The sequence below is a fragment of the Artemia sp. Qi Xiang Cuo genome, chromosome 13, assembly GCF_049724085.1.
Source record: "Artemia sp. Qi Xiang Cuo chromosome 13, ASM4972408v1, whole genome shotgun sequence".
Lineage (NCBI taxonomy): Eukaryota > Metazoa > Arthropoda > Branchiopoda > Anostraca > Artemiidae > Artemia > Artemia sp. Qi Xiang Cuo.
In genome coordinates, this window is record NC_142806.1 from 37,508,413 (window position 1) to 37,533,410 (window position 24,998).

The 24,998-nt window shown below is 37.4% G+C and overlaps 1 protein-coding gene across 5 annotated transcripts in view; it reads right to left on the bottom strand.

Annotated features, from left to right (window-relative positions):
• Positions 1-24,998, bottom strand: part of Nup205 (nuclear pore complex protein Nup205) — a 171,102-nt gene that overhangs the window by 110,121 nt on the left and 35,983 nt on the right. For all 5 annotated transcript variants that reach the window (XM_089099638.1, XM_089099640.1, XM_089099637.1 and 2 more), the window contains exon 3: positions 6,470-6,641. In XM_089099638.1, the coding sequence (XP_088955764.1) occupies positions 6,470-6,641 (172 nt within the window). The remainder of the gene's footprint in view (positions 1-6,469; positions 6,642-24,998) is intronic.

Below are 24,998 nucleotides of genomic sequence, written 5' to 3' on the forward strand. Positions count from 1 at the left end.
AACTAGAACTTTCAATTTCCAATCAAATGAGCCATCTCTGATTTTTTTTTTACGAGCATCCCTTCAATAAGAGCCATGTATTCCCCAAGGGCATAACTTACAAGACCTGCCCTCGGGCCCTGGGGGGCTGTGTTGACCCCTGAGTTTACGTTATATGGTCTTTGAACTATTGAAAAAAAAGCCATCTCAAAGTTCTCATCGGATGGGTTTGAGGAAAAAAGGGGGTGGCGGGGGGGGGGCTAGGTGCCCTCCAATCTCTTTTGACTCTTAAAAAGTGAACTAGAACTTTCAATTTACAATCAAATGAGCCTTCTTTGAATTTAATACGAGCATTCCTTCCATAAGACCCATATATGCCCCCAAGGCATAACTTACAACGACTGCCCCCGGGCCATGGGGTTGTGTTGACACCGGAATTTTTGTTATCTTAAAATTTTTATTGCATATATTTGGGAAAAATTTGTTTGGGGGGAGGGAGCTGGTTACCCTCCAATATCTTTTGACGCTTAAAAAGTGAACTAGAACTTTCAACTTCCAATCAAATGAGCCGTCTCTTAAGTTTATACGAGCATTCCTTCCATAAGAACCATGTATGCCCCCAGGGCATAACTTATAACCCTGGGGGGTTCTATTGACACCGTATTTGTTCTTATCCGACCTTTGAACTATTTTTAACAAAATGCCTATCTCAAACTTTTCATCAGATGGGTTTTAAAAAAGAAGGCGTGGGGGGGGGAGCTAGCTGCCCTCGGATCTCTTTTGACTATTAAAAAGTGAGCTCGAAGTTTCAATATCCAATCAAAGGAGCCCACTCTGAAGTTTATACGAGCATCCCTTTCATACGAACAACATATGCCCCATGGCATAACTTACAACACCTGCCCCCGGGCCCTGGGGGTTGTGACGAAACCTGAGTGTTTGTTATCTGACTTTTGAGCAATTTTTAACTTAAGGGCTATCTCAAAATTTTTACTGGATGGGAAAGGGGGCTTGGGGGGGGCTAGTTGCCCTTTAATCTCTTGCCCTCTAGACTCTAAAAAACTCAACTAGAACTTTCAATTTCCAAGCAAATGAGCCATTTCTGAATTTTTTACGAGCATCCCTGCAATAAGAGCCATACATTCCCCCAGGGCATAACTTAAAACACCTGCCATCGGGCCCTGGGGGGCTATGTTGACCCCTGAGTTTTCGTTATATGGTCTTCGAACTTAAAAAAAAAGCAATCTCAAAGTTCTCATCGAATGGGTTTAAGGAAAAAAGGGCGTGGAGGGGGGGGGCTAGGTGCCCTACAATCTCTTTTGACTCTTAAAAGTGAACTAGAACTTCAATTTCCAATCCAATGAGCCCTCTTTGAGGTTAGTACGAACATCCCTTCCATAAGATCCATATATACCCCCAGGGTATAACTTACAACGCCTGCCCAAGGGCCCTGAGGGGTTGTGTCGTCAGTAAAACTTTTGTTATCTTTGAAATATTTTTAAGAAAATAGCTATCTCAAATTTTTTATGAGTTATGTTTAGGAGAAAAGGGTTTGGGGGGGGAGGGCCGATTTGCCACCGATTTATTTTTACACTTAAAAAGTGAACTAAAACTTCCAATTTTCAATCCAATTAGTCCTCTCAGAAGTTTAGTCAAACATTGCTTCCATAAGAAACATATATGTCCCCAGGGCATAACTTATAACCCTTGCCTCTGAAGACTGTGGGGGGGGGAGTGTCCAGCTCAAACATATAATTTCCAGAACTTTTAAGTACGTTGAACGAAATGGCTATATCAAAATTTTGATAGGATGTGTTTGGGGAAATGGTGGGCGTGGAAGGGGTGTCAGTTGCCTTAGAATCACTTTCAACTATTAAAAAGGAAACTAGCCATTTAAATTTCCAATCGAATGAGCTCTTTCTGAAGTTTCTACGACAACGCTGTCTATACAAAACCTTATATGTCCCCAGGGCATAACTTACAACCCTTGCCATGAGGGCTGTGTGTAAGCTGTCATCCTCAAATACCTAGTTTCCAGAACTTTAAAACTACGTTTCACAAAATGACTATCTCAAAATTTTGATTGGATGTGTTCGGGGAAAAGGTGGGCGTGATAGGGGGGTTAGTTTCCCTCTAATTACTTTCGACTATCAAAAAGGGCACTAGCCCTTTGAATTTCCAATCAAATGGGCCTTTTTTGAAGTTTCTACGACAACGCCTTCTATAAAAACCTTATATGCCCCCAGGGCATATCTTAAAAACCTTGCCCTGAGGTTTGTGGGGGAGTTTGCTTCTCAAAAACATATTTTCTATCCAGAAATCAACTACGCTGAACAAAATGGCTATCTCAAAATTTTGATTGGATGCGTTTGGGGGAATATGGACGTGGGGGGGGGGTAGTTGCCCTCCAATCACTTTCGACTACTAAAAGGGCACTAGAACTCTCGATTTCCAATCAAATGAGCCCCCTTTGAAGTTTCTACGGCGACCCCTTCCATATGAAGTGCCTCTGTGGAAAAAAAATAATAATAAATAAATAAATAATAAGCCGTATGGCCTTTACTATAGGCAACGCTATAGCGTTGCCTCTGATATTAAAGTTGCCTCTTCGAAAGGATCAAATGTGTAGGGTTTTCAAAGATATGCAGGGCCAAGGCGCAATCAAAATTGTCATTTTTGTTTTCCAATCTCAGCGACTTATCAATTAAAAGTTTGTGTTCATGCATACGTTCACCAAGTTGTTGATGGGTCCTACCAATATAAAATTTCCCACATGAACACGGGACTCTGTAGACACCACTAACCAGTATAGGGTCAGTTTTATCTTTTCCTGAGTTGAAAAAATGTTCAACTTTTTGTTCGGTTTTGAAAGAAACGGAGAGATTATGTTTATTTAAAAAAATTTCAAGTTTATCGCTAACTTTTGAGATGTATTATAAAGTGGTGAAAGTTTTGTTCTCAATGGCCCGAATAACGGAATCAAGGGGGACGGGCTCCTAATTTTCTTGTTTTATCTTTTTTAATTGTCTATCTATGATATTTTCAATAAGGTTTAATGGGTAGCCATTGTAGAATAGAATATCTTTGATATAATTTAATTCAGAATTTACATGATTATGTGAACAGATTTTTAAAACTCTGTCGACTTAAGAGATTATTACCCCTCTTTTCACAGAAGGGGGTGATTTGACGAGAAATGTAGATACCGATCATTATGGGTCAGCTTTCTGTATACAGATAATTCAAGGCTAGGAGTGTTTTTTGTAAATAAAACATCCAAGAAAGACAGCTTTTCTGAATCTTCCGGTTTCATTGTGAATTGGAGATTCGAATCAAAAGTGTTCAAATGTGCCAAAAAAGCTCTTAGAGAATCCTGTTCATGTTCCCAAACAGAAAGGATATCATCAACGAAATGAAACTAGAGAGAGTGTTTTAAGTTGGAACTATTAAAAGCAGATTGTTCATTGAAATCCATGTAAAAATTTGCCAAATAAGGAGACAAAACAGTGCCCATGGATAGGCCGATGATTTGAAGCAACAATTTTTCTCGGAACTTAAAATACGAAGAGAACTTGTCACACAGCTGAACAATCGTCATTATTCTGTCAATTTCCAAAGTTTTGTAATCTGACCAAGCAGAATTTTCCTCTAATTTTCTTTGTAATGCCTGCTCACATTTATGGACATCGCATGAAGTGTACATGAAAACTGTATAAAAACTAGACAAGATAGTTTTTTCTGCTGTACTTTAATTTGTTAACTTGTCAACATGATCTACGGAATTTTTTATATAAGATTTCTGTGGGCTTAAAAGAGGCTTAAAAATGGTGGCTAAGAACTTTCCTACACCTGTAGCTGGAGAACTGTAAGATGCTACAGTAGGACGAAACGGAATATCTTTCTTATGGGTTTTAGGCAGGCCATAAAACTTCGGGGCTGAACATCCTTTGGGGTAGAATTTTCTGTACATTTGAAGGGTGATTAGTCTACTGTCTTTTAAAATTCCTAATTCTTTTAGGCCTATAAAAGAGGGCTAAATTTTAGCCTATAAAAGAGGGTGGTTCAAATACAAACAATACTTTTTTCTTCTCTTTTTTGATTAAAATAAAAGAGCACATCTTCCTTCTGTGCAATTTCTACCTTAAAAATACATTTTTCTGAGGGGCTGAATATTTTTTTTTCTCGTCACGTAACAGCAAAATCACAATTACTCACAAATCGCTGAGCTCCATGATCGTCCATATATCGCTAGCGACTTTTGAGGGGCCAAACGATATTAAAACCAGTGATTGATAAAAAAAACCTGGACTACATAGAGGTATTTAAATGGTATCAAATGCCTCGCCTCCAATTTTCCTGATGTGAAAATTGCAGTGTGGAGACACACCCTAAATGGAGAAACTGACGTTTCGAACTGCTTGGCACACCTTTTATGGCAATAACCATGCGTAACATCATTCAAAAACCCACATACAATCTAACACATTAACAACCATATAATATTACGAAAAAAAAGGGGAAAAAAGTTGAATCACCACATTGGTCCAAAAAAAAGGTAACAAAAGTAAAAAATAAAGTGGCCTCCTGACAGTCGAGTCTTAGTTGCTGTATGTCCAAACTATGCAACCAGTCACAGCCCCTAACCGAGGGGTGTATTTCTTTTGCATAAATAACGTCTTACTTATGATCGGATCCCCAAAGCCAACTAACCGTCCCCACCACTTATGTATGATATGCATCGAGACACCAATCTCCTCGTTTCAGCATTAGGCACTCTACAAAAAAGTCTGGTTTGTAATTTACCCTCATGAAACATAATTGTTTATTTTAACGATGGATTTGCGTAAAATAAATATCAAAACAAAGATACTTATGGACTAGAACTGTTTACAACTGATTCCAACAAATAACAGACCTTTGTAAAGCATTATATAATCCCAGCCCCCTTCCCTCGAGCGATGTCTAATCGTTTTATAAATTTAATGACACGTTTGTTTATCATTTTAGATTTCTAAATTTATTTTATGTTCATTAAATCAAGGTTAAATATGTTGGGAAAAAAAAGATGCAAATAGATCAACTAGCTGAACTTGTTTTATTAAAAGATACGATTTCCCAAAAAAGATTGATTGAAATAATTTCAACTTAAACCAATATCTAGTAATAATATCATTATAAGAGTAGGCACAAGGCCGTACCCATGGAGGGGGTGGAGTTAGAGGGGTTTGAACCCCCCCCCCCCCGAAATGGTTGTCTGACTCGTAAAAACGTAACAAAAATGGATATAAACAAATTTTGTATGTTTTTTTAGCTTTTTGTGTTTAGCCCCCCCCCCCCACGAAAAAAAATCTTTGAGTAAAACCACACCGAAAAAAATCCTGGTTACGGCCTTGAGTAGGACTGTGAATTTCTTTCCAGGCCAAACTGTTCTGTGCAAGAGCCAGATAAACTCTACGACACTGCTATTACTGAGACATTAAAATGAATAATATTTGAAATATTCTCGATGATGTCTTAAAACGAAAAATTGTTTATGACTGATATCTTAAACTAAATAAACTTAAAGCCCACGATCTGCGAGTCTACTTTGAAGCCAATCAATCTGCTTCTCACTGACGGAATTTGCTTCTCACAGTCTTAGCTAGCTCCTCTCTCCATGACGAGAAATTGAACAGCTAGAAAGTCTTGGTTTTAACCAGCTAAGAGTTTCAAAAAATTAATTTTACCCTCTATTTTTCGATAATACGAAAATTCTCTCTATCACCGGCTCAGTTTTGCTTCACAGATCTTTTATTCAAGGGTCAAATCTCTACTTAGAACAGGCAGAGCAAAATAGCTATTCCTTCGGTTCTAGGTGGATTTGATACCAAGAATCATGGTATTTAACAGAATACACAAAGAAAAAAAAATTTAAAGATATAAACACATCAATGCATGTCACTGTAAAATCCCAAAGAGTAGTTACTGTACAACCCCATCAAAGGCAGATCCTTGCATTTAGAAGAATCAAGCGCTGGATGCCAGAAAAATGTTAGTGGAAATATATATAGACTCATATTGCACAAAGTTCAATGCAAGGATAAGCTTGTCGGCACACTTATCTGTTACTTGTCTATGTTCACATGAAGTTAGGCAGATGCAAATGAGCACGTAGCTATGTGAAATCAGTAGGTAAAGCCTCAAGCTGATTGCTCCTCAAGAACTTTAAGAATTGAAGGCCAGGGGAGGGGCGACATCTGCCAAAACCACTTGATAAAAGCCATCAAACAACATATTTATTGTATTTTAGTATTGATGCAACCTTAATATAACAAAATCCTACGATTTGCTGGTAAAACGTTGACTTTATCAACCTTCAGACTTCAATAGTAACATACATCTTAAGGACTTGTTACTTGGCTAATTAATCCATATTGAGCTTAGCAGCGTTTCATAATGTCAGAACAAAGGTCGGTATTGAATCAGATCAACGTTAAATGAACATTCTTACCATGGACTAAAAGGCTTAATGCTACAAGTTCATCCAAGTTATACATATCTGATAGTATGCATGCTTCATCGACGAGAGATGCTGGTAGAGTTTGGGCTGTCTGCCATCCTGGGATCTGGACTGGCTCCTTCACTGCTTTTTTCAAAAGATCTCTATGTTTCGAATCCTTTTCCTAAAATATGGTATACAAAATATAGAAAAAAGTCGAAACAGTCTCCTATAAAATTCAAGATTCTCCAGTATGGAAAAACGGGAAACCCTGTAATTCCTTTCCAACTAAGCAGTTATTAGCTGCTACCACTTTTACTGCAACACAGGGGATCTTATTATTTAAACTGACACAACCACACAAAGTCAGCGACAACGCTGATTCTGTGAAACCTTAGCTTTAATACGTATTTCCAGGGAATGGTGCTGCAAGGATCGATTCTTGTTAGTACTAAAGAAATGAGACTTCGTGGATAACCCCTGCTATGTGTCAAGGAGTAGGCGGCAATGGGATATTCCATTACTACCAGGGATAAAACCACTTAGTCTAAGAATGGCCTAACATCGCTTGAATATTTTCAATATATCTTTCCATAGATTCTCGAATGCGTTTGCAATTTATGTTAATCTCTGAGAAGATTCATAATGCGTTGTGGTCTGAAATTTGAAAATAATGTTAGGCTACCTTTAAACTAACAATATGACTAGTATTCTTCCAAAAAATGACTAGATTTCTTTCGATAACCTTCAATTTAATTAAATTCAATTTCAGTTGATATTTTCAAAGTATTTCATAGCTCAATTTTACAACAGCCTTTTACAATCCTCTAAAAATACAGAGCAAGATTTGAATTTAAAACTTACGCAAGACTTAAAAAATTAAAAAATTACGCAAGACTTAATAATAGGTTATTGCCCTTGAAAGTTTTCTTGCACGTTGTAATAAATTGCGTACTTAACTGAAAACACAGGCAACACTGAAAATCAACATTCAGATCTTCATGCTTGTACAACCAATCATGAAACAGGATATTAATGTCTTCAGAAACAACTTCTATCTACATAGTTCTTGGCACTAGATAGTGCAGCGAGTAAGTACTTATTAGAATTTTCTGTTGTTTATTTACCATTACTTTGATTTTCAGGATGGTTTATGTCAAAATAACCAGTCAGAATAAAATAAAACTTATAGCAATATTAAAGTGTTGCTTGTCATACTGAGGGACGCGTGAGGAAATTACTTCAGAGGAAAATGGGGCGTCAGATCATATAACAATGTATGAAATGCAAAATTTCATACACAAGCTGTGTTCGCGGGGGCTTCAACATGGGCAATATGAGGAATTATGTGATGAATCGTGAACAATCTCGACATTCAGAAGGGCAAATGGTCAAAGGTATCACCCCCCCCCCTTAAGTGTTTACGCCAAATAAGTAGACGATTCTGACAACCATGTTCTGCGTTTTCAGTAAAGCCCACAATCTAATATTTCTGCACTCAAGACAACTTCTATGTATGACAGCCTACTTTTCTCCTTTGGTGACTCTGTGTATTTTAAGTTTCATTGTCGTTCTTTACTTGACAAAAACAAAAAAAAAACGAGGTAAGTCACATCCAGTTAAGTAAAATACAAGCATTCCATTCGAAAACTCGGCCCAGCCGTCCTTATAGCAAAACTATGTTCATTGTCCTGCGTTCTCTCGTTTTGTCATGCTTAAGCGGTGTAGTCTCAACAATTATTGACGCCCTTTAGTTCTTTTATTTACTTATTTCGTTCTTTTTATTAATCAACAGGCATAGAAAATGCTACATCACTCATCCATACTTCCCCGAAGTTAAAGATGGTCAGAGAGTCCGTTACAAAAATAAGCTGAAACCTATTCAAAGAGTTTTCATTCCAAATCACAATAAATACTTCTCTTTCTCATCTCCTCACATCCCTAAACAACCAAAACCAAACACGACTAAACAACCAATAAAAACCAAACGTACAAGATTACTACCCCTATGACCCATTAACCATTCAGCCGCACTCCATGCAAAAATCTTCATATCTCGATTCCTGAGACAATGTGACATAGACAGTCCCACATCCATCTGAACTACCAATACCTTACGCAATTTATCCTGATAACAAGCTAAACAAGTAGCTTTTAATAAAAAACGAAATTCTTTCACTTGCTCCTTTGATTTCAAATCTTCTGTGGGTCATTCCATATTTCAGTCCAGATATGGCGGACAGAAAATGAAAACCTCGTCGTCAGACCCTCCAGTTAGTCAATTTTAGAGTTTTTTTTGCATTATACTGGTGCAAAATTGCATCTATATATAAGGAAAAGAATTCAGGTAACGCACAAAATTTCAATCTATACATAAATAAGCTCATATAGAGCCTTACAATTCCATAGAACGAAAAAAAAAATCAATAATCATATATAACCTTCACTGACAAATTCCCTCAATTTCCTATTACTTGATGCACACATAATTTTATTCTAATAAATATGTATACTATCCACATGCAATTGAAGGTAGACGCCCACACACTCGTTCAATGAATATTGTAAAGACAAACCAGTGAATAATAAAACATTCTTAACACAGGTGGCGGAAAAGATTGCTTCAATTTACGCATCATACCAATATTTGTTGGTAGCATAGACCCACAGTAGACAAAATATACCAGTAAGCTTATCGCAGATCATTTCTGGTCTTCGTGAACAAAAAGCTCCTCCCACTTATTTCTGCCTTAGCTTGTTTAGCATGTCTAACATGTTTAGCATGTCTAGCATGTTATATGCTAGACATGCACCTGTCTAGCATGTCTAACATGTTTATATCTGCCAAAACGTTCTCCGGAGCACTCGCACCCCGGTCCGGGTTTTTATAATGGGTGAGATAGAGAATGATCATACTGGATAATATATGAACTGTGCATAGACCTAACAAACCCAATTAACCCTTACTAAAAAGAGATTAATCAATGATTACCCCAAGATAATTCACTGATTTTTCGCGAGATATCGCCATATCCCCCAAACCTACAGAGAATGATCTTGGATAAGCAAGGAATTTGGTCTTTTCATGATTTACCAAACATGCTTTTAGTATCACTGATTTCTCAATCGTAGCAGCAAGATTCTTAGTAAGTATCAATAATTCATTTTCAATTGCGGCAGCTGGTGTCAATTGTGTCTTCTACAAAACTTTAAAAAAGACATTTTTTTTTTATTTATCTTATTTCTGCTCTTTTTTACTTTTAGTGGGGAGCCAAAGTTGAAAAAGTCGTCAAATAACGATTTGTAAAAAACATTTTGGTACATGAGTTCTGACTTTTGGAAACGATATTTTCGAACATGCTGATTCCATTTATTTCAGGAATTGCGACCACCAAAGTGCGCTTCATAGTTTAATATGAGATCAAAGTTTCGACTCGATCATCTATGGTGAAAAATTTTAAACTTAACTTGTTCATTACTAAGTAGATGACACTGCATCTTTCTCGTGGCTTTGTTATGGTTATGTTGACTGCCATGTGCCATGCTACTGTGTAAATAAATTGATGGTTCAAAAGCTTAAAAAGCTAATTAACTCTATTATTTGATCCTCAAAGGTTTGTCTTTACCAGTATTTCACTTTTTTGTTTCGCCTCGTCTTTTAGGAATATAAATTTAAAATGGATAGGCTAAAAGTAAAAGTCTTACCAGTTTTGGGGTCAAATGATAGTTAGAGGCTTACTTAAGTGGTTTAAAAGTAGGGTAAAGGTGCAGATTAGTTCCCCCTGATAAAAGCAACTTGTTTCTTACTATTATTCATTTAATTGAAGGGGTGTACACTTTTGGGGTTTTTCTTGGAGATTGGATCTTTTGTGTGGTTGGCTTGGTTTTTGGGTTATGTTTTTTTTCAAGCATAGTCTAGCAAAGGTGGTACACTCTGACTATTCTTGGCTGTCTTCTCTTTCCTTTTTTGTTTGTCTAGAGTCTCACTATTTACCATTGCTCCTCAAGTCACTAACTTTATAGTGCATCCAGAATATCCGGTTTATGGAAAAATGGGATGGAAATCCAGAAAAAGGAATAGCCATCCAGACTTGGCGGATTTTTAAAATAATATCGGTACAAGTTTATCAGCCATCCTTATCAAATCTGTTTTTCTGAGCCAAAACCTATAGAAAACAATTATAGAGCCTCAGTTTGACAATTTACCTTTTTTCTATTTTAAACCACATCAGACAGCTATTTTTATTTATCACTCATCGTGTTGAATCGTCTCCTTCTGCTGGCATTTTTTCCAGAAACGCTGTCCACACTACAGTCTTCTGTCCCATTTTTCCATTTTTGGACCCTCTGATCCTTCCTGCCCAGAAAACGGAAAAATGGGATGGAAGACCTGTCTGCATTTCCGGATTTCCATCCCGTTTTTCCAGAAAGCGGATAGTCTGGATGTGCTATTAGGTGGCACAACAAAATTTTAGGCTAGGTGGAAGAAGGTTTGGTGGTACCTTCTTTTTGGCCAACACGATGCCGCAATGCCCAATACCATGCCACAAAGTTGTAAAATTGTTCAATGGAGCATTATTATTATTATTTAGGGCGGACTCAAATGGGTTGAGACTCAGGCCTCCAAGGCCCATTGCCTCTACAATGGAGCATTAAGAATTGTCATTTTCCATCTTTTTAGGGACCAAGACTGAATATGAGTATGCTTTACAGAGTCGAAAAAATTGAAATTTAGCACTAAGAAGTGTCTTTTTTCTTCCAGTGTGGACTTCTTATCACTGCTGGAGGGGGGGGGGCCTTTAATTACTTTCTGGTTTGAAGATTTTTTTCACCAGGTCTTTCCACTGCTTATATGGTCCTATTATAGACTATAATAGTCTGTAGATACTGGAAATGGATCGGTTATATATCATGAAGAAATTCTTGAATTTTTTTTCTAAGGTTACCATTAGTACCATACTAAATTTCTTCTCTATTTTGCAGAATAGCATGGAATCATTTGCCAGAAAAAAATTAGATGCTCTATATAGCCCCCCAAAAAAAAAAATTTACTATGCAAGGTGTTTAATCTACCAAACCGATGGAAAAGGACAGCTTCACACTGTTAGTGATATAAAACGTGTCCGAGAACTTCTATTGACCAGATGCAAGTGCAATGCTAAGTACCATGCTCTAAGAAAGGACTGTCAGCAACCAAACTTCTTACAAAAAAGGCTTGTTTGGCATAGAACTTGTAGACAAAAATTTTTGTCTTGTGATCTCCATGTAGGTCTCCAGCAAGCAAATATGCCAGCTACACCTGCAAGACTCACTAGAACATTGGCAACAGAAGTGAGTTTCTCATATGCTGACTGTAGCATCATTTGTGGCAAAAAGGGAAGTACCAAGCGTAAAAGTGAGAATCTTCTTGCAATTAAAACGATAGAAAGGCAACAGAAGTTATCACAGCATGCTGAAAGACTTTTACGAGAAATGCCTGCTGTGTTTGCAAGGTCCAAAGACAAAAATTTGATTCAGTTGAGTGCAAAATACCACCAAAAATGCATGCTTAGCTTCTTTAAAAAGAAGACTGAGGAAGAGACTAACTTTTCTGCCAGAGAGGCTGTTGCAAAAAGTGTGGTGGATGAAATTGAAACTCGTCTTAAGGAAGGAAGAATATACTCGCTTAGTGAGCTAAGGCAGAAATTAAGCAGTGGACTAGCTAGTTCAGGTCTGGAAATAAAGGCCCATGATGTTAGGATACTGAAAAAGCAATTGAGTGTGAAGTATGGCAAAGCACTAGAAGTGAGCTCTAGTAAAAAGGCAGACCAGTGCTTTTACTATTTGAAGCATAAAGTATCTGTTGGAGCCCTGAGCCGTCAGGTTTCAAAGTTTGTCAAAGAAGCAGATGATTCAGTTGTGCTCGTAGAGAGTCCTACCTTAGATACAGACTGTGAAACAAACGAATCTGGCAGAGAGAGTGACAGTGAATCATTTGACTGTGAAGTAGTGTGGGACAGTGAAGATGACATGCAAAATAGTGGCCCTGAATCAGTTGAAAACGGAACACAAAGTCCTACAGGTAGCCAACCATTTGTCAATGTTCCTGACTGGGAAACTCCGCATTGTTCAAACTCAATGAACGATATGTTTGAACATAAAGCTAAAAGTGAGTTTTTTTACACAGTGAAAAGGTTAAAGGCTGATTTAATTGATACAGTGAAAAAATACAAACGTAGTGACAAATATATTGATATTACTACAGAGTATGCAGATTCTATGATCCCTCCAATGTTGTTCAACATGCTTGCATTCCTTTTTGCCAATTTTGAGGACCCACCAGATAATGCTAGCGAAAGATACAGTGTCACAGATGCTGTGAAAGAAGATATTATCAGTTTGGCTCAGGACATTCTATTTCAAGTGGGAAAATTAGAGACCCCAAAACATACTAGCCTAGGTGTTTATGTGTACCACAAAACTCGCAACAAAAATCTTATAACTCTACTGTATAGACTGAAAATGACAGTTAGCTACAGCACAGTTCAACGCATTGTCACCAATGAAGCTATGAAAGCAAAGGAACAACAAGAAAGAACTGACAACGTCCACATACCAGAAGGAATTGTCCCAGGAGACTTTATTCACTTTTCACTGGACAACCTTGATTTTGAGGTAAGCATCAAAATATGAGGTAGAAGAGTCTAAATCTTAGTTCTAAATTCAAAAATTTTTGCCGCTTTGCGGCATAATATTGCCTTTCAAGATAATTTGCTTCCTTGCAAAGATGTTGCAGGGGCTAATTTAAAGGAAACACGAAAACCACATTATTACTATATTGCAGTGGTAGGTCCCGGAATTTTAGAAAATACTGTCTCAGACATTCACTTAGTTCTTGTGTCTGCAAATGAACAAAAATAAAACAGCATTTCCTTAATCTCAATTTTTAAATAACTTAGACCCTTTGCAGCACAATATTAATTTTTAAGGGGGTTTACTTCTCTAAAATCAGTATTAAGAGGCAAATATAAGGAATGATACACTGTTTAGTGATAAATTTCTAAAATTTTCGGGGCTTTGCGGCAGAAAATGCTTTCTCTGCCTGAAGATCCTAAGTTTAGAGAATCTTAAGTTTAGATCCAGCAGGTTAAGGTGCTAGTTGCCTTTGTAGCACCCTAAAAAGCTCCTTAAAATGTTAAATTGGCAAAGTTACAGTAATAACATTGAGTCAAACAAATGAAAATATTTGATCACGGGCTCCACGGTTTAATCCCAAAATTCCCGTTAGTGTATTCCCTTATTCAGAATACGACACCGGTGGGTGTCTGAATGGCGGATCCAGGAGGAGACCCCCCCCCTGCGAAAGTAAACAGTCCAAAATGCCTGGAATTTCTCGGTCCCATTCGGTCTTAGTCACTTTAAAAACGGCTAGTCACAATTCTGACCAAAAACACTGATTCTTAGTGCTAAGTTGATTTTTTTTTCCGCTTTTTCTAGAAAACATTTTTCTATGCCAGCTATTTCGCGGAAGCTGTTTTTATACCATACACTTGTCCAAAAGATTTTTTCAAAAGGGGTATTGACCACCTGCCGAGAGCTAGAAATACTCGAGACAAGAGTGTAATTTTTTTTTGTGACCAAGCCCCTTCCCCCCATTCCCCAAATCCTGGATTCGCCACAAATAACTGATCTATCTTTATTAATTATTTGAACTTCCTTGCAAACAAATTAATTGATTTTCTTCTACTTTAGGAGCAAACTGTAGATGGCACGTCATCCCACGTAACTACCATGATTGCCATCCAACCCTCGAAGGACCTGATTGATGTTGGTACGTCGTCTGCTTCAGTCGTTCGACCGCGCTCCCGGTGCAGAAGCCGTGCATTGTCAAAATCAGATTTCGGAAGTGAATCCTTTGAAAAAGTGACTGAAAAGAAAACGCTGCATAGAACCTTCTTCTTTTAAGCTCGAAATGACTCGAGGGGATGGAAGAGTTTCCATCGCTCCCATTTTCCTATCTTGGGCAGTCTGTCGTGACTTGCCAACAAAATTTCTGGCAGTGCAATTACCAGACAACTTGACACTTCCAGACTTCAAATATTTTGCAGATGCTGGAAGAAGCTCCATGATGCCTGTTTCTCGCATTGGATATTTGCCAATAATCCCTAGCTCACCTTCAAACCCTGAAGTTGTTGCAAAAGCAGTTGCGGTATTACAGCAGACAGCTGATTCTCTTCATCAAGAATACACAGTGATCACATGTGACTTAGCAATTTATGAGATTATACTTGCTTTGAGATCAAAAGATCCAAAAAGCTACGAAAAAGTCGTTCCTAGGCTCGGGGGCCTACACATCGCTATGAACTTTTTAGGTGCCATAGGGTATCTCATGAAAGGTTCTGGCTTGGAGGAGCTTTTTTCAAAAGCAAATATTTTATTGCCTGGGTCTGCCAAAAAAGCTATGAAAGGGTAAACCCTTTTACCGCTGTGTGAGAGCCCACCAAATTGTTGCGGAAGCTTTGTGCAGGATGTATTTTGAAGCTTTCGAAGATCAATGTTTAGCGTTTGGTAAGGATACATAAGTGATGGATCACATAGAGACGGTGCTCTAAGAGATCGATGTGAATAGCAGTTGGGGTACTGTAACAGGTGCTACAAGTGATCTGAAATCGACTTTAGAGTACTTTGACAGCTTCCTCGAGACATCGTTTACTTCGAAACTATGGTTACAGTATATGAGAATGTGCTTCATCCTGATGGACTTTTTAATTGCAGAAAGGTCAGGAGATTGGTGGCGACATCTCAAAGCAGCAAGTTTAATGATCCCATATATGGCTGCATCTGGACATTATAAATATGCAGAATGTTTGACACTCTATTTGAGAGAAATGGCCTGTGCTCCTCAGAAACTGATTGAAATATTTAAGGAAGGTTTGTTCAATGTGAAAAGGACTCCTGGCTCAATGAATTGTGTCGCACCGGACCATGCGCTAGAATCCTCACTAAATCTGGAAGCAAAGCAAAAAAGTGGATTAAGAGGTGTTACTCTGAACAAAGCAGCAGTTGCCAAGTGGACACTGACATTGCCATTTTGCTCAAGAGTATCCTCTTCCCTTCAGTCGATGGCAGGACTGGATGGGGCGACTGAGTTTGACAACAATATTTTGCAAAGCCATGACAAGACAAGTAGCCTCGTAGACAAGTCAGTTAGTATTCTTGAAGAGCATATACATCCTTTTAAATATGATGAAGTGCCGTTGGTGAATGTGATCACTTTTGAAACTGTTGATACAGCAATAGCGGAACGGATTGTCTCAGCAGAGAAGATAGGATTGGATGCTGTAGAGGATTATTTAAAAGGCAATTCTAGTGCTTTTTCAAAGATCAAGGTTCAAACCATGGAAAGCTGCTTAAAACCTACCCGAAAGACGAAACGTACTTTTGCTAACCCTGTAGAAGAACTAGAAGCAGTTAAAAAAGTTCTGCTGAATGTTGGTAAAAATCCAGGATCAGCAACCGACATGCTAAAAAAAATACTTCAGCATGAACTCCTCCAGTATTCCCCGGCATTGTTCGAAGCGCAATCCGAGGGATTCCGATTAAGAACAGGAAAGAAATCTGATCTGATAAACTTTATAGAAGGGTTGTCTTGCCTAGATTCTAAGGCCTACTCTTTGCCAGGGTTTGATGTCAATTCGAGGCTATCTCTCATTCTGGACTTTATGCCGCTCTTAAGGACTATGACTCCGTCAAGGGATGAGACATTGTCTGATTTTTCAAGAAGGTTGACGTGCAAGGTTTTTAGTCAGCTCCCGGAAAATCTATGCCAACTGCATGTAGTTTCTGACCGGTATGATGGAATTTATGGAATCAAGGACCCAACTGGCTCACCAGTATGCTTAAAAGACAGTGGTGGCTGCCATAGACGAAGGGGTGAGCAGAGTTTGAGGGTCAGTACCAAATATAGTGACAGCATCAAACTCGGTGATTCCTGGCAATCAATTCTTAGAAGTTCTTCCTGCAAAGCTAACTTGGTGGCTTTTATTTATGAGTTTTGGAGCAATATTGGAAGTAAAAGTAAGAACTTTGATATTATACTTGCTGGATGTTTCCCTGATCGTCGACATGTTGGGATATTGCCTAGAAAAGGATCCCTGGAACCTTTGACTCCTCTTAGTCTTGAGCTTGCAAGCACACATGAAGAAGCAGACATGCGTGTAGCAGTCCATGTTGCTTCCAGCTTTAGGAATGGAAGTTCTTCTGTCATTGTTCGGGCCAATGACACAGATATTCTGGTGATACTTTTGCAACACTCCTCTACGCTGTTAGCTACGAAAGCGAACAATAAGAAGGAGCTATTCCTCCAATTCCCTGACAGAGTTTTCCCTGTGCACGAGCTAGCTATTTCTCTTCCACGGGACTTTATTGACAGCATTGGACTTCTACACTGCCTTAGTGGCACTGACACGACGAGCTTTGCATATTCTGTGGGGAAGAAGACATTTGTGAAAGCAGCTTTGAAATTTGATCTTGTTAGTGACATGGCGAAACTGACGAGAAAAGTCAAGATTGACCTCGTCAACATATCAAATTATATTGAGGAAGTGACGGAGGTGGCAAGAAAAGTAACAATCGCAGCCTATGGAAAGAATCCTACTGACTTTAACTCCTTGAATGACTTGCGAGTGCACTTATTCCATAGGAAAAAATCATTAAAAAATCTTCCGCCCACTGAAAACAGCTTTAAATATCACATCCTTAGAGTTGTATATCAGTGGGGAATCGTTTTACAGGCTATGGAGTCTGAACCAATAGTTTTAGACCCCCTAAATTTCGGATGGGTATACAGTGACGTTTTCGGGGTTATTCCTCTGACAAATTCATTGTCGCAGTGGCCGATTTCTATAAACCGTATTGCAGTTCATTGCAAGTGTAGAAATATGTGTATTGGAAAGTGCTCCTGTGCTGGAATCCGCAAGTGCGACTTGCTTTGTGCTTGTGCTGGGTCATGCGATCTTTCTGAAAGTGACGACGAGTTTGACTAAATAATAACTTAAAAAACATTGCTAAACATATTTAAATTATGTATATTCAACCAATCGTATGTTAATAAAATTCTAAAAAGCAAAAGCTTTTGAAAGCAGTTTGAAGCATATTGAAGCTGTTGTGCTAGAAGCAGGTTTTTTTTTTTTTTTTTTTTTTTTTTTTTTTTTTTTTTTTTTTTTTAGTGATTTGGTAGATAAACGATCGCCTAATTTTTTGGCTTGGTATAAAAAAAGACAACTACAATATTCTAGTAGAAAGCTGGACTTGGTCTGAGTGAAATAGAAAAATCAACGAACTTAGTTGCAGAAAACCACCAAGCGCACCTTTGGCGCTTATATTCCCGAGATATTCGTAATCAGCATGGTCGATTTAGTCTAAAACCTCTCTCAAATCACTTGTCCCCCTCAGATTGCTATTTTGTCAGATTTTCAACTTTGGCTCCCCGACTATTTGGTATACTAATATATTCACGAATATATAATAATGCATAAAACGCAGGGGAAAAAAAATCGGAAATAGTAACCTATCACATCTCTAGTAAACCATAGAATTCTTGGATAAAAGGGGAAAGAGGATAAGCTAGGCACTTATTTTGGGATGTCTTGGCGGTCTTCGTCATCAGTCCAAGACCAATAAAATTATACGAAATATATACTAAAACATTGTCACTAAATTCAAACATTTTTGGAAAGAGCACAGGCCTGAGGGTCCCCCCTTGCTACATATCGGGTTTAATTGCCAATGAAGATGTTCTTATTACGGTATTAAAATAGTGATGGCGGAAAAAAATGATGTTTCTGAAAAATGTAGATTTTTTTTTCTTAGCAGGAGATATTTCTTTAATTATGTAGCCTGTTTAGTGTGTTGGTAAAGGAAAAAGAATTGGCTTTTTTAAAGATGCATCAACAGATATGTCAGTTTTATCAAAACGCAAAAGAAGGCACTTTTTAACAATGTGCCACCCCTACCCATAATCAAAACTTGTGTGACAAAACTTTGTATAGCTTGACATTTACTTTCCAAAATACACAGAACCAAAAAGAAGTGGATCTATATCTCTCCAAGAAAAGAAGCAAAGGAGCTGAGGATTCCTGCTCAAAGCTCCTATACCTACCAGATCTAAATACCCAGAATTTGATTCCCCAGCACAGTTTATTTCTCAAATAATTAGTTTTTTCCACGGCGGCACCACTACTTGCCACAATTATATTGCTGTAAAGTGTTAGTAGAGTAAAATACTTTCCTTATAAGAACCTTTTCTCTAACTCGTACAACAAGCTGTTAAATATGGTATCCCACAGAGTGAAAAAAATGCATTAATTTTTCAAATATAATTCTCGACAATTCTTGGCTTTGGTGTCGAAATCTCCACACACAACGATTCAAAGGCTTAAACAGCAACAATTAGATTCCAGTCTGATCCCACCTTGGAGGGGAGGAGGAAGATACTTCACCCCTTATCAGATATTTGCGATGTTTGCTTCTACTATACAATTTTTTTCATTATTTATCACCTTAAACCTTTTCCTAGGTCATAACTTTCGAATTTAAATTCTTCTATGTTGTAGGCTATATCTCTTTTTCCTAGGTTGCAGATACTGCGGTAACCACGATGATAAAAAAAGAGATTTTTAGCGGGAAGCCATAAGTTTGTCATAACATGACTAATAATAGTAAATCTGGTTCACTATTCACACTTAGAAGCTTTTGTCCCGTTTCCCTAAAATACAAAATAAAATTTTATTATCATGGATCCAGGGGCATCCCAATCTGACAGGATGAGGCCGAGCACCATAGGATGCTAACGGTTTCCACATTGTGCGGTTTACTTTACTTGATAATGACCGACTTCTTTGGATGAGGGACAAGTGAATTTGGAGCCCAAATCACCATGGGCACCCATAAGGAGGGGGCAACCACCCCCCCCCCTGGATGAATGATGCTGCCTTATTTTTATATTTTTGTTCTGAGATTTCTATTATATAGCATTAAAAGTGCCAATTAGACGAGGTTTGCCCCCCCCCCTCGAATTCAGCTTATTGGCGCCCATGCAAAACACGCAAAGAATTTCTAATTTATTAGCTATAATAATTAGCTAAATATATAGGTATTACATTATTCATTAATTAATCAGAACAAAATAGATAAATTCGGTCAACAGAGAAGGATGATCGAGTTTTTACATTCAATTCTCTAGTAATAACAAGAATATAATTACTTTTGATTATAGAAAGCATAATTGAACAAAACCTGTCAACTAAAATGATTATTCACATCTATACACTCATGATTAGTGAATGCCTAATTATTGTCTATACAAAACTTACATCTTCAGAATGACTGAAATACAAGGAAGCAAACAATGGCTCTATAATTTTTTAAATATATTTATAATATCTTAAATACAGAACGACATCTTAAGAGAGAACATGAAAAGTGAAAAATTGATCCTCATCTGTGAGTTCCAATTTTGATTCTTGGTTGCCCAACCACATTTATACAAACATTTGCGAATGTAAAATTCGTTCAAAACTATCTGGCCCAGTAGTCATCTTACATTGTAACATGACTTAAACAAAGAAAGTTACTAGTCAACAAACCTGCACAAGATGTGGGGAGGGAATTCACCATCCCTAAGATTGGTCCAAAAGACACCTCCTGAGAAATGTTTTGCCTACAAATGCAGTTTATGTTGTTTTTTGTTTTTTACATATGTGCTTTTTATTTTTTCTTCTCTCCCCCTCCCCCCAGCCCAAAAAAAAATACACTGACCCCCCTAAGTATAATAGCCTACTTGCCAGCACATCTTTACAATTAGTAAGCAGCTTTATGTTTGGCAATCATAAACAAGTTTATGTGTGTAAGGAAGGGGCAAGCGCAGTTCAATAGGGAGGGGATTCTCCCCATATTCTACCCAACTGTAACCGTTTTCTGTAACCACCCCCCTCCCTTTACCAAAAAAACGATAGAAGGACTCACTGTTCTAGAAAAATTTGCTAATTATAACCCAGAAATACTTGTTTTTTCATGTTTGGCCCCAATCTTCTGACAAAAAAAAAGTTACATAGTACCTTCTACCCCCTTAAACTTTAGGTGTGTGCACCTATTGACAAAACAATTTCAAAATGTATTTAATAGGATAAAACCTGAAAAAGTCATTGAAGCAGCATAAAAGTTGAAAATTCATTGTTGAACAGAGCAATGACTGGGCTAGTCTGATGGGAAGATACAAAAATTCTCCTTTGTCAATGGTTTAAATAGCTGTCAATCTGAGCAAAGTGCAGACTCCTAATATTGTCTCTTTCTTCTTCTATTTCACAGGAGGCGGGCTTTTCAGTTGATACTATTTAGCCATTTTCCTTTTGCTTCACTCTGTGGGCTACAGAGCTACTGGCTTGGTTGTCTCTTATTTATTAGATATTCTCAAATATCTTTCAGTAGATCTTTCGACTCAAGGAGTTCAAATATAAGATGATAAATATAGATTTATGTGCTCTGTGTGCATGAATAGTCGGGCTGGGTTCTTGACTGATAGTGAGATTTGTTGTTTATAGAACTTCTTTAACGATTTACAATGTTGAGTGTGTTGTGCAGATATTAGCATATTACATTTAAAAAGGAAGTTGTCGTTCCTTTCATTATTCAAATTGCAATATATGCGCAGAGGGGACATGGAACACCTGCAACTTGAATTAGGAAACTGATATGAGACTGCAAGAAAGTTTAGTCCATTTGTTCCAGAACTAATTCTGTGATAAATTTTTAGAAAAGTACTTATTGGGAAAGAAGGAAAGAGTAGGATTTTTCTTATTAAACATAATATCAGATAGTCTCCATCGGTAAATATCTCTAATGGGGATTGGTCTCCCACTTGGCTGGTCAATATTTATAGAATTTTTTGCTATTTCACCAACCTGATGATTACCACTTATACTAGAGTGGCTAGGAATATACTGAAGATAAGTTCTTATGCCACTTGAAGCAAGATCATCTATAATACTAAGACAATGATAAGTGTCAATATCCAGCTTATACTGAGGAGCTGAAGAAAGCAACTCAAGGCTTGATAAAGAGTCAGAATAAACTATAATATTATTTGAATTAGCAATCCAGGGTTTAATTTCCAAAATATGTTCTAATGCCAGGATTATGGCATTTATCTCTGCAGACATTATAGATATAATGTTATACAATCTGACAATCAATTGCAATTTTCAGGTGACGAAGGAGGGTACTACACACTACCTTTGCATTCATTTTGGACCCAACAACAAATATTTACAAATGGTTTTTAGAAGTAATTGTACTAAGTTAAGCAAATTTTTCTGGGCAAAATCAATGGGGGTTAAATCTCTAGTCCACTTAGAGAAATCGGTATTTATTATGGGAATTGACCAATTCCATGGAGGGGAGTGGGGGAAAGTAGGTGCAACAGACTTTGCCGGTACAGGGAACTTCCTCTGAATATTGGCATACTCATCTGCGATGCCTCTATACATGGCTGGATTTCTTAACCAATTATGTAGGGTGTGTGAGCTATTTGATTCAATTTTTGTAAGATGTTTTATCAAGAGAAAGCTACGTCTCACCCTTATTGTTGTTAAACCCCTCTCCATAAGCAGAAACTTGGTGCTTGTGGGTTTCCTAAGACCAAATAAGAGACGTATTATATCGTTTTGTATTGTTTCAATTTTCTGCATCTCGGTCTTTGCACATGCACCATAGACGATGAGCCCATAGTCAATATGGGTTCTTATATGTAATTTATAGAACCGGAGTAAGGTTATCTCCTTAGAGCTCCAGTGTGTTGAATGAAGTTTTTTTTGTGTATTTGTTTTTCTATAGCATTTTTTTATTGTGTTTGACAAGTGGAGGTGGAAATTAAGTTTTTGGTCTAGCATGAGACCTAGATAATTAAATATGATTATCATCTGGAATAGTTGTTTCATTTTGAGTTATTCTTACATTAATATGATTTCACTTTCGGTAAAATTGGATTATTTTTGACTTGGTAGGTGCAATGGGTAAATCTGAATGTTGAGAGAATTTTTCAAATTGGAAAAGTGACTTTTGCAGCTTTGACTCTGCATTCTCAAAGGTGTTGCCCGATGACCATAGTACCAGATCATCAGCATATTATAGGCTTGTGTGAGGGAGGTTCGTGCCCCAGAGAAACAGAGAAAAAGGAGGCAGCTGAGGACTGCTCCCCGGGGACGGTCTTTGGCCAATGTCTTCTGGGGTGAAAAGGCTAAACTTACACAAACAAAGAAACTTTGCGATTCTCTAAAATATTGTATAGAAGATATTAGCTTGGGGGGTAGTCCAAGGTTTGCAAGTTTAATTAAAAGGATTAAGTGGTTCACATTGTCATATGCCCCTTCAAAATCTAGGAAAGCTGCAACTAGCGCATTATTTTTTGAGATTGATTCATTTGTTGCATTTGTTAACAATATGAAAGCATCTGTTGAAGAGAGGTGTTTCCTAAAGCCAGTTTGAGTGTGAGGGATCATATTATTTTTTTCAACAAACCAGAGGAGTCGGTAATAGATCATTTTCTCCATTGTTTTCTCCATCACAGTAGTAATCATTATGGGCCTATAGGACTCAGGGTTATTTTTGGACTTATTTTTCTGTAGGATTGGTAAGAGAGACGAACATTTCCAGATATTGGGGAACATAGATGAAGCCCAAGCATGATTATAACAATTTATAAGTTCCTGTTTGTATGAAGGGGTGAGATTCTTTATCCATGTAGGGGGTATGTTTTCATAGCTGACACTAGTCTTGGTCCTAATATGGTGTATTACATTATTCATGTCCTGAACTAAAAATGAGATGATTCTATGATCAGATCTTGGGAAAGCTCGGGAACTTGGGTTCTTGAAACTTGGGGGTATTTTGCTACAGTTGCTTTAAGTTAAATTATTAACAAAAAGAGTGGGAAATAGCTTAGCGTTTTCATTATCAGTGTCATAATGGGCATTATTATGTATAAGCTCATACAGGAGTGGGTTGGGGGAAGTCTTATTCCCAAAGATGTGGCTTATGACTTTATGTATAATTGGCTCATGTGTTCCTCTGTAGAGATTGTTTGCAAAATTGTTCCAGTAGTTATATTTAGCATTTATTATGGTCATTTTTGGATTAGATTCTGCTTTTAATTTTTTTAAATATGTAGTAGGTGTTGTTTTTTTAAGAATGTTCTCTTAGCAGCCTTTTTTGTTCTCCATATATTTTGGCACTCATTTGTCCACCATGCTTTGGGAATATGTTTAGGGAAGGTTTTCCTGGGTGTTGTCGTGGGGATAGCATGATTAGCTGTATTTATTAGTAAAGATGCCAAAACTTCAGCATGTGTGTCAGCTGTTGCGTTTGAAATGCATGAATTTTGGGTGAAACTTGTAATTTCATCATTTAACTTATTTTGGAACTTAGGCCAATTTGCTTTAATGTTAATATATTTGGAGTTATGTGATAGGGTTTCAGCAGCTTCGTTTAGGAAACAAACTATGACAAAATGGTCTGTACATAGAGTAACCATTTTATTTATATAGATTTTATTCAAAATATTGAAAGACACAATTTGTAGGTTAATTGTAGAGAAACTGCCACTTTTGGGGTTGAAATATGTATTCAGGTTTGGAGGAGTAGCAACAGCTAATTCATTATTATTTGAAGTCATATGCTCAATGAACTTACCAGCTTTATTTGCTGGTTTATTCCCCCACAAAGGCTGTGGGCATTAAAGTCTCCACAAATAATAATAATTTTTTAACATATTAGAATTATTTATATACCTAAAGAAATCCATGGCATCTGTAGTTTGGCCATTAGGGTTATAAAAGCTTATTATGTAAGTTTTTGTATTATTCAGCCAAACACTGATACCAATTGCATCAACATCAATTACAAAATCTGGAAAGTTGATGCCACAGAATTTTATATTATTTTTAACTATTAAAGCTACTCCACCTCCTTTTCTCTCTGATGATCTATCCTTTCTCAGGATAGTGTATCCCAGAGACTTAATTTGTTGATTTTGGGTTAAATGAGTTTCCTGGAGGCAAGCAATATTGATGGAATTATTATTCATAAAAGATATTAGTTCATTTAACTTATTTTCTGTAAGTGATCTTATGTTCCACTGGAGTATTGATACATGTTGTGTTGTTGATTTATTTTTCATATGACTGTGTATCAATGTTCAGCTTTGTTGATAGTAGAGCAAAATCTTTTTTTGCTTGAATGGGTATATGATTAGGGATGTAGAGTTTTGCCAATTCAGCAATGATTTTTGTTTTCTGTTGTTGTTGTATATTCATGGCCTAAACTGCATTGCAGTTTAGAATGAATATTTGGGGTTTGCATGTTTGGCTGTGCATCCAGTTTGTCAGTTAAGGGATTAATTCCTGGTAGTTTTCTGGTTTGTTTCTTGTTGGGAGGGGTTGCCAGGCCGACCTCATCTCACTAGGCAAGGAGGCTTGTTGGCTTGGTGATTCTTTCTGATAGAGATGTG